Raw genomic sequence first — 10,174 nt, forward strand, 5'->3', positions numbered from 1 at the left:
TTTTTAACTTTATTCACCTCAGGACATCTCACTGTAATGCCATTTATTATTAAAGGGGTTTAACAGGCCTGTCAGAGAAGCCCGGAGGGTTCTGACCCCGTGGAGGAAAGAAGATGGACAGCGCCCCTTTAATAATAAGTCCGGAGGTATTCCTGAGTCTTTCAGATGAGCAGGAAGACTCAGGAATACATCTGATTGGGACCTGAGCAGAAGAGCCCACAGTCGGTCTGAGTGCAGCAGAGATTGCAGCATTGGCAGCCCGCTGAGGGTTAAAGGGGTATTCCGGTAGGTGAAAGTTATCCCCTGTTCATACCTCCTGCAGCCCCCCTGACATGACCAGAGCGGCCTGTCGCACATGTATGTCGCCGCTCCATTCATTTCTATGGGGATAGCCGAGTACAGCGCTCACCTATCTCTGGAATTCCCATAGAAATGAATGGAGCGGCGACGGGGATATGCAACAGGCCGCTCTGGTCATTTCAGGGGATCAGCAGGGGGTATGGGGCCACCGTTCTTGTGATTGGTGGGGGTGCCACCAGTAGGACCCCCACAGATCTTATAGTTTTCCCCTATCCACAGGATAACTTTTACCTACCGGAATACCCCTTTAAGTACTAGTGAAAGTGTCTTTCTCCACAAGGCCCGGAGAACCCCTTTAAGTTCTCCTTATTAAGAAGGCTAGTAAAAAAACAGATTTTTGTGAATAAGAAACCAACTTCAGCTTCGGTTGTGATTGTCAGTGCAATAAAAGGTATGGCTGCTGCTATTAGCAAGTCTCCTGCATCAACACTCATGCACACAGGTGTTGCCGTTTTTGCTGTCGGCAAATTACGGGTCCGCAAAACACGGATCCCGGCCCCTATTAGAAGAGTCCTTTCCTTATCCATAAAACGGAGAAGAATAGGACACGTTCTATATTTTTGCGGGGCCGCGGAACAGACATATGGATGCAGACATTGAAGTAAATAGGTCCCCAACTGACACGCAAATAATGTGGATCGGATGCGGACCAAAAATACGTTTCTGCACATGAGCCCAATGTTATCATATTACTTCACATGCGCCATTGCAGCCAAATACAGTATCAAACAGCGCTAATTTCCGTGTTGGAAAGGGATGCAACGTGTAAATTACAAAATGAACCCTTGTGGGTCCTAAAGTAACATGCTAGTGGATGGCAGGAGACATGAATATTATTAGTGACATTTCCACAACATGAAGAGTCAGAGGTATTTTAGCGCCTCATAAACGGATGTAACACAAAAGACACCAGGTGGCGCTGGCGAGCTGCCCAACTATCACTCTCCTGAGTCACAGTTTCCGGGATGTGTGACGTCAGTGGGCAGGTGTGATAGGGCGGAGCGGTTCCTAAAAGGAGTTACGCAATCCCATTTTCATTGGCTGAAACACAGAAGAGGGCGGTACCGGAGGCGGTTCAACGTCTATAGATAGGACACGTCGGGCTCGTTCCGCCATACTTCGTCGTTGACGTTTCTGCAGCACGGTGGCTCGTTCGTGGAGTCTCAGCCCGGTCAGGGTCCCAGACTGACTAAGGAGCGGTAGCCCCTGGGAAGCGAATGAAGAAACTCCTTCTACTTCTCTTCACGTACAGAGGACTTGTGAGAAAAGGAAAAAAGAACAAGAGACGAAAATGGCCAATTTTATCATACGGTCAGCTGTGCCCGGAGACTGTAAGGACCTATTGCGACTCATAAAGGTGCATTGACGTCATCGTGCTTTATCTGCGATTTTTATTTTGCTGTGTATGAATATTCATAAGATGGAAATTTTCTGTAATGGCCGCTTCTTCTAGATGTGATTAGCATGCACTTGTTATGTAAGGAATTCCGGGGTTATTGGCAGTATCCAGGGCCTTTGTCTCTTCTGAAGTCCTCCCCTCCCCCCTCCTTCTGAAGCCCTAAGGGCAGCGGATGATATAACCTCAGGATTACTCATCGGTTCTGAAGGACTTCATGTTTCCTGTTCATGTTATAGTGCCAACATATTCAGCAGCGATGTACAGCCTGTGATCAGGACTGCCCCGCTCATGTCCTGCCATAGGAAAGCAAGAAGTTGATCAGTATATATTTAGATTGTGGTTGCAAAGTGGATTTATTTATTTTTGGGTATCTGTTAATGTACATTATTTATTTTTTATTTAAGGAATTGGCAAAATATGAAGATATGGAGAACCAAGTAGTATTAACTGAGAAAGGTAGGCGGCCACTCATCCTGCTTCTATGAAGATCTTGCCCTGTAGTCAGTAGATCTGCGGTTAGATGGGCTCGGAGCACCTGCTGACTTGTACAGGGTTATTTTTAGCCTTGGCATGGCTTGTTTTGCTTCACTGATCCTAGAGCGGGCACTTGGCCAATCTGCTCCCATGAGCCTTTGGAACACTGCTTAGATAAATACAATGGTACATGGGGAGGGGGGAGGGGGGTAGTCTGCTTACCAGACCCTTGTAACATGCAATGCTAATGACTTCTCCTCCCTGTTAAGATCTTTTAGAAGATGGCTTTGGAGAACATCCCTTCTACCATTGTCTTGTTGCTGAAGTACCGAAGGAGACTCAAACTGTTGATGGTAACAAGTGAATTTTTGTTTTGTTTCTTAGCTTCTCCGACTTCGGCATTTCTTGTATTGACCCTATTTGTAAGCGGTTGCAGTATTTGTTAAATCACATTTTCTCTTTAATTTGTCCCAATCTTCAGGTTACAGTCTCTAGCTTCGCCGTGTACATGGATGGCCCTTCCGTGTACATGGGCGGGTGGGGAGGTAACTAAAAGATCCGTTACACAATAACATAGATGAGCATGAAACGAGGTAAGGCCATTAGGGACATCCATTCAAGAATAACCAACACGGTAGATCAGAAAACGCGTGCAGCAGATAAGGGTTCTAGTGGAGAACCTTCTCCACTTCAAGAGCAAATCTATTACCAACTTGAAAATTTGACCTGGGGGGCAGTGTTGGCTTTAAGAAATTCACGTTCCACCTTACAGTTCTTGTGTGGACACCAACTTTTTTTCTTTTTCAATGGTACAAATGGCTTTTCTCCTCATAAAGGGGTTATCGAAGAACTATAATGCTCTGTCCCTCAGATTGTACTTGCCTCGCTCCTTGGCACCCGCATCGCTTCTGAAGCCAGCAGGCCTGCCGCTGCATCTCCCTGTTACGCAGATGAAAACTGGCAATAGGGGGCAGCCAATAGTGGCTATGGAGGCTTGTTCCCATCGCAGCCTGCTATTGGTTCACCTCCCCACGCATCCAATAGCAGGCTGCGATGTGAACAAGCCTCCATAGCCACTATTGGCTGCCCCCCATTCCCAGTTCATCTGCGGTGGCCGTGCTGGCATCAAGTGATGCAGGTGCTGAGGAGCGTGATAAGTGCTATGTCAGGGACCTGGGCATTTGGGGGAGCATTGTCTTGGATAACCTCTGTAAATACCTGTGTACCTCCAAAAATCTGTAACGTGCTTAATAAGTAAAGCGATGTACAGATTATTTTATTTTTTCATTTTTGAGAGATGGTTAACAAAGGTGCTGTGGATTATTATTCTGAACTACCGTGTAAAAGGAAATCGTAGTATATTTCTATAGTGGATATCATGCCGCATTCAGTACATTAATATTGCCATGTGTGAGCTTGGCCTTATTGTATTTAAATGCATGGAATAACTGTTGGCACTGTCTGTTTTGGGTGGCTTTCTAAATGAGCAGCCTTCTTCTTTAACAGGCTATACGATTGTTGGCTTTGCTATGTACTACTTCACATATGACCCATGGATAGGGAAGCTTCTGTATCTTGAAGACTTCTTTGTAATGAATGAATTCAGAGGTATGTTTTCTAAAATCCATAGTGGTAGCTGCCAATGAGTGTTCATTTTCTATATATTGACTAGATTCCTTTTCCTAGGGTCTGGAATTGGATCAGAAATATTCAAGCACCTGAGTCAGGTGAGTTTTCTGTAAGGTATCATAAATGGCTCTGAAGTGGTAGAAAGATGCTAAAATACCTCCTGGCAAGTGGATTGCGACATTAGGACTTAGACTGACTGGGAATAACTTGCCTGATGGTGCATGGAATACTGGCACTTTAACCTCTTAAGGACATAGGGCGTACAGGTACGCCCTTGTGCCCTGGTACTTAAGGACACAGGGCATACATGTACGCCCTGTGTATTTTCGATCACTGCCGTGCGGCTGGCAGTAATCGGAACCCGGTGCCTGCTCAAATCATTGAGCAGGCACCTAGGCTAAATGCGCGGGGGGGGGGGGGGGTCCCGTGCCCCCCCCCCCCCCCCCCCCATGTCGGCGATCGTGGCAAACCGCAGGTCAATTCAGACCTGCGATTTCTGCAGTTTCTGATCCTGCGGTCCCTGACCGCGGGGATCAGAAACTTTAGTCTTCCTAAAATATATCTGTATCCCCCCTCTTGCACCCCTGAGTGATTTTAGCCCGGGGGAGGGCTGTGGGAGGCGGGATCGCGATCCCCCGCCCGCCTCCCATTGAATAATCGTTGGTGTAGAGTGGGTATACCAGGGTGCCAGCACATTGCTGGCACCCTGGTATAAACGGCTGACATCTGCGATGCGATGTCAGCCGTTTAACCCTTTCCATACCGCGGACCGCTGTATGGAAAAGGTTAACAGCTCAGGGAGCTCCCTCCCTCTCCCATCGGGGGGCTGCTGTGCCTTTGCAGCCCCCTGATGGAGAGGGAGAGAGCCCCCCGACAGCCCCATCTGTTCAGACAAAGTGTAAAGTACAGTACAATATATATTGTACTGTACTGTATTATACAGACATCAGACCCACTGGATCTTCAAGAACCAAGTGGGTCTGGGTCAAAAAGAAAGTGAAAATAAAGTAAAAATCAAAAAACACATTTATCACTGATTAAAAATGAAAAAAATAAAATTCCCTACACATGTTTGGTATCGCCGTGTCTGTAACGACCTGATCTATAAAACTGTCCTGTTACTTTACCCAAACGGTGAACGCCATAAAAAACTATGATGAAATTGAAATTTTGCCCACCTTACTTCCCAAAAAAGGTAATAAAAGTGATCAAAAAAGTCGTATGTACGCCAAAATTGTAACAGTCATCTCATCCCGCAAAAATCATACCCTACCCAAGATAATTGCCCCAAAACTGAAAAAACTATGGCTCTTAGACTATGGAAACACTAAAACATGATTTTATTTGTTTCAAAAATGAAATCATTGTGTAAAACTTGCATAAATAAAAAAAAGTATACATATTAGGTATCGCCGCGTCCGTATCGACCGGCTCTATAAAAATATCACATGACCTAACCACTCAGGTGACCACCGTAAAAAAATAAAAACGGTGTAAAAAAAAGCAATTTTTTGTCATCTTACATCACAAAGTGTAATAGCAAGCAATCAAAGTCATATGCACCCCAAAATAGTGCCAATCAAACCGTCATCTCATCCCGCAAAAAATGAGACCCTACTTAAGATAATTGCCCAAAAACTGAAAAAACTATGGCTTAGACTATGGAGACACTAAAACTTTTTTTGTTCTAAAAATTCATTGTGTGAAACTTACATAAAAAAAAAATTGTATACATATTAGGTATCGCTGCGTCCGTGACAACCTGCTCTATAAAACTACCACATGATCTAACCTGTCAGATGAATGTTGTAAATAACAAAAAATAAAAACGGTGCCAAAACAGCTATTTCTTGTTACCTTGCCGCACATAAAGTGTAATATAGAGCAACCAAAAATCATATGTACCCTAAACTAGTACCAACAAAACTGCCACCCTATCCCATAGTTTCTAAAATGGGGTCACTTTTTTGGAGTTTCTACTCTATGGGTGCATCAGGGGGGCTTCAAATGGGACATGGTGTCAAAAAAAAACAGTCCAGCAAAATCTGCCTTCCAAAAATCATATGGCATTCCTTTCCTTCTGCGCCCTGCTGTGTGCCTGTACAGTAGTTTATGACCACATGTGGGGTGTTTCTGTAAACTATAGAATCAGGGCCATAAATGAGTTTTGTTTGGCTGTTAACCCTTGCTTTGTAACTGGAAAAAAAATATTAAAATGGAAAATCTGCCCAAAAAGTGAAATTTGAAATTGTATCTCTATTATCCATTAAATATTGTGCAGTTTCTTATATGTGGGCACTTTTATGGAGTTTCTACTCTAGGGTTGCATCAGGGGGACTTCAAATGGGACATGGTGTCAAAAAACCAGTCCAGCAAAACCTGCCTTCCAAAAACCATATGGCGCACCTTTCACTCTACGCCCCGCTGTGTGGCCGTACAGTAGTTTACGGCCACATATGGGGTGTTTCTGTAAACGGCAGAGTCAGGGCAATAAAGATAGTCTTGTTTGGCTGTTAACCCTTGCTTTGTTAGTGGAAAAAATGGGTTAAAATGGAAAATTAGGCAAAAAAATGAAATTCTCAAATTTCATCCCCATTTGCCAATAACTCTTGTGAAACACCTAAAGGGTTAACGAAGTTTGTAAAATCAGTTTTGAATACCTTGAGGGGTGTAGTTTATAGAATGGGGTTATTTTTGGGTGGTTTCTATTATGTAAGCCTCGCAAAGTGACTTCAGAGCTGTAGTGGTCCCTAAAAATTGGGTTTTTGTAAATTTCTGAAAAATTTCAAGATTTGCTTCTAAACTTCTAAGCCTTGTAACATCCCCAAAAAATAAAATATCATTCCCAAAATAATTCAAACATGAAGTAGACATATGGGGAATGTAAAGTCATCACAATTTTTAGGGGTATTACTATGTATTACAGAAGTAGAGAAACAAACTTTGGAAAAATTAGCAAATTTTAAATTTTTGTTAAATTAGGTATTTGGTGCAAAAAAAATAAATTTTTTGACTTCATTTTAAGAGTGTCATGAAGTACAATATGTGACGAAAAAAACTCTCAGAACGGCCTGGATAAGTCAAAGCGTTTTAAAGGGATCAGCACTTAAAGTGACTCTGGTCAGATTTGCAAAAAATGGCCTGGTCCTAAGGTGTAAAAAGGCTGTGTCCTTAAGGGGTTAAAGGGCTTCTGTCACCCCAAAACCTTTTTTTTTTTTTTTTTTGGGCTTGTTAAAATCCTTTTATAACGACTATTTCCTACATAGGGCTCTTACCTTTTGGCTTCTTTTCCTCACCGAAAGAGAAGACGTCATCGGCGCAGGCGCACTGAGGGAGTGCTGAGGAGGCGAGCCTCCTTCTCTCAGAGCGCCTGCGCCGAATGAAGACAGGTGCGGGATTTGAAATGATGACAGGGCCATCCTGAGGAGGAGAGCACTTGCTGGCCCTGTCAATCAACAGGACGAGGGGGTGGTTTTTTGCAGCGGCTACCAGAAAGTAGACGCCCTTCTTGCTGGTAGTGTACTTGCTGGTAGTGAAGTGATTTGCATATTTTAAAAGTTTTTTTTTAAGGAAAAGAAGCCACAGCCAAAGGTAAGAGCCCTATGTAGGGAATAGTAGTTATAAAAGGATTTTAACAAGCCCCAAAAAAGTGTTTTGGGGGTGACAGAAGTCCTTTAAGCAAAAATATAATTGTACAGTATCTGCCACTTAACTGCATTTTGGATTCATGGTTACTAGTGCATTCACATTACAACAGAGCAAGGCTCTCAACTTGTGACTCTCTTGTAAGAGTGCAATAAAATGTATGTGGAAAACTACAAAGAGCAATGTAGACAGGTTGATGGGTAAAAATATGTATTAAGTATCTATCACTAATAGGATGTATATAATATAATGGGAGGGGGATCATCTGCATAAATTCATAGGATTCAATTTAAAATGTAGTGATCAATGATTGTGATCACCTAAAAAGGCATAAGCGTTGGAGGATCAAACACAATGAAAAATATATAAATATATATTTTTATTTTTCATTGTGTTTAATCCTCCAACTTTTATGCTTTTTTAGGTGATCACTATCACTACATTTTAAATCGAATCCTATGAATTTATGCACATGATCCCCCCCCCTCCCATTATATTATATACATCCTATTAGTGATATTGATACTTAGGTTGATGGGTAAAAATACATATTAAGTATCAATATCACTAATAGGATGTATATAATATAATGGGAGGGGGATCATGTGCATAAATTCATAGGATTCGATTTAAAATGTAGTTATAGTGATCACCTAAAAAGGCATAAAAGTTGGAGGATTAAACACAATGAAAAATAAAAAAATATATTTTTCATTGTGTTTGATCCTCCAACGCTTATGCCTTTTTAGGTGATCACGATCATCGATCACTACATTTTAAATTGAATCCTATGAATTTATGCACATGATCCCCCTCCCATTATATTATATACATCCTATTAGTGATATTGATACTTAATAAATACGTATTTTTACCCATCAACCCATCAACCTATCTACATTGCTCTTTGTAGTGCACTACCAGGTGAAGAGTGCCGGTTTCCACATACATTTTATTGCATACTCTTCCTTCCTGATTAAGTGAATCAGTCAAACCTAGAGCACCTACACATTGTATTGGCCAGGTGAGCGACCAGCAACCCGTTATCTCTTGTAAGATACTGTCTAAAACAAACTTGACTTGGCCCATCTTACATGCTTAACTTGCCCTTTCTCACCAGATTGCTGTGAAGTGTCGCTGTAGCAGTATGCACTTCCTGGTAGCAGAGTGGAATGAGCCATCTATCCGGTTCTACAAGAGACGTGGAGCATCTGATCTTTCCACCGAAGAAGGCTGGCGCCTGTTTAAGATCGACAAAGAGTACTTGACCAAGATGGCAGCTGAGGAGTGAAACCCAATATATCCCAGAGGAGATCATTAAATAAAATTTATTTTCTTTGCTTGTTATGTAGTGTTTACATGGTAACTAATTCAGAAGCTTTAGTACCAGTGGCATTGTAGCATGAGGTTATCACTCACCAGCCCCCCCCCCCCCTCAAAATCCTTTATGGTCCAAAATTGTTCAGAGAGCCCTCCAAACATAAGATCCTCAGTTACATGTAAATATAACTTAATTCTTGTAAGTCGTGTGATTGTGTACAATGTACACACTGGTATTTAAGGTTTTTGTATAATTAACCTGTTTTTACGAATTAAAGAGCAAAGTTTGTTCTGCCTTCATGGTTTTTGTGGAGTTTTGACTATAATTGAGTAGTCTTCTCTAGTCATTGCATGAAACATCAGGTGCAGACTATAAATGACACTTTCTATTAGGCTACATGGACACGAACGTTGTTTCCATGTCATTCCGTTTTTTGCAGATAGGATGTGGACCATTCATTTCAATGGGAACGCAAACACAACGTGTGCTGTCCGCATCAGTATGTCTGTTCCGTTTCCCCCGCAAAAAAATAGTGCGTGTCCTGTTTTCTAGTTTGCAAACAAGGATAGGCCTCGCAATGGATCGGCAAAAAAAAGATGCCATACGGAACGTCATCCTTTTTTGGCGGACTGCAAAACACAGTTGTGTGCATGTAGCCTTAAGGTGTCTTCACACATGGCAGATATGCTGCAGTTTTTCCACTACAGAATTGGAGGCAAAGAATCTAATGTATTGAGACTGCAATTAAGGCCTCATGCACACAACTGTTATGTTTTTTGCGGTCTGCAAACCACGGATTTGCAAAAAACTGAAGCAGTCTGTTGCCTTCTGCAATTTGCAGAACAGGCACCGGCAATATAAATGCCTATTCTTGTCCGCAAAGCGCGGACAAGAATAGGACATGTTATATTTTTTTATGGGGCCACAGATGCGGACAGCACAGAGTGCTGTCTGCATCTTTTGCAGCCCCATTGAAGTGAATGGGTCCGCATCCGAGCCACGAAAACGGCTGCTCGGATGCGGACCCAAACAACTGTTGTGTGCATGAGGCCTTATACTGTGGATATTGCCTTCAAATCCGTGTGAAACCTGCAGCAAGAGTGCATGTAAAATGACAATTTGTGGTCCCCCCCCAATGACAGTCAGATAGCTCCTTGTGACTTTAGGGTATGTGTTCATGTGACTGACATGCAACAGATCTGCTGCAGTGTTTGTGGAAAATCCACAGCTGAAAATTAAAGATTAAAAAAGTGCAGGTTTCAGTACAAAATGCTGATTTGACAGATCACTTTCCATTAGAGGGGATACGATCCAACAGCATAAATTGACATTGCAGATATTGAATC

General features: G+C 42.5%; 1 protein-coding gene and 1 long non-coding RNA gene across 2 annotated transcripts; one reads left to right on the plus strand and one right to left on the minus strand.

Annotated features, from left to right (window-relative positions):
* Nucleotides 1–1,459: 1,459 nt before the first annotated feature.
* On the plus strand, nucleotides 1,460–9,123 carry SAT1 (spermidine/spermine N1-acetyltransferase 1). Its single transcript, XM_040423649.1, has 6 exons — nucleotides 1,460–1,717; nucleotides 2,164–2,215; nucleotides 2,503–2,586; nucleotides 3,740–3,841; nucleotides 3,920–3,960; nucleotides 8,628–9,123. The coding sequence occupies exons 1-6, from the start codon at nucleotides 1,652–1,654 to the stop codon at nucleotides 8,796–8,798; spliced, it is 516 nt and encodes a 171-aa protein (XP_040279583.1). The 5' UTR covers nucleotides 1,460–1,651; the 3' UTR covers nucleotides 8,799–9,123.
* On the minus strand, nucleotides 4,194–9,745 carry LOC120994823. The gene is made up of 3 exons (XR_005777476.1): nucleotides 9,623–9,745; nucleotides 7,916–7,922; nucleotides 4,194–4,206 (listed from the first exon to the last, which is right to left on the minus strand). It is a non-coding gene; the product is annotated as an uncharacterized LOC120994823 (long non-coding RNA).
* Nucleotides 9,746–10,174: the final 429 nt, after the last annotated feature.

The sequence above is a fragment of the Bufo bufo genome, chromosome 3, assembly GCF_905171765.1.
Source record: "Bufo bufo chromosome 3, aBufBuf1.1, whole genome shotgun sequence".
Classification (NCBI taxonomy): domain Eukaryota; kingdom Metazoa; phylum Chordata; class Amphibia; order Anura; family Bufonidae; genus Bufo; species Bufo bufo.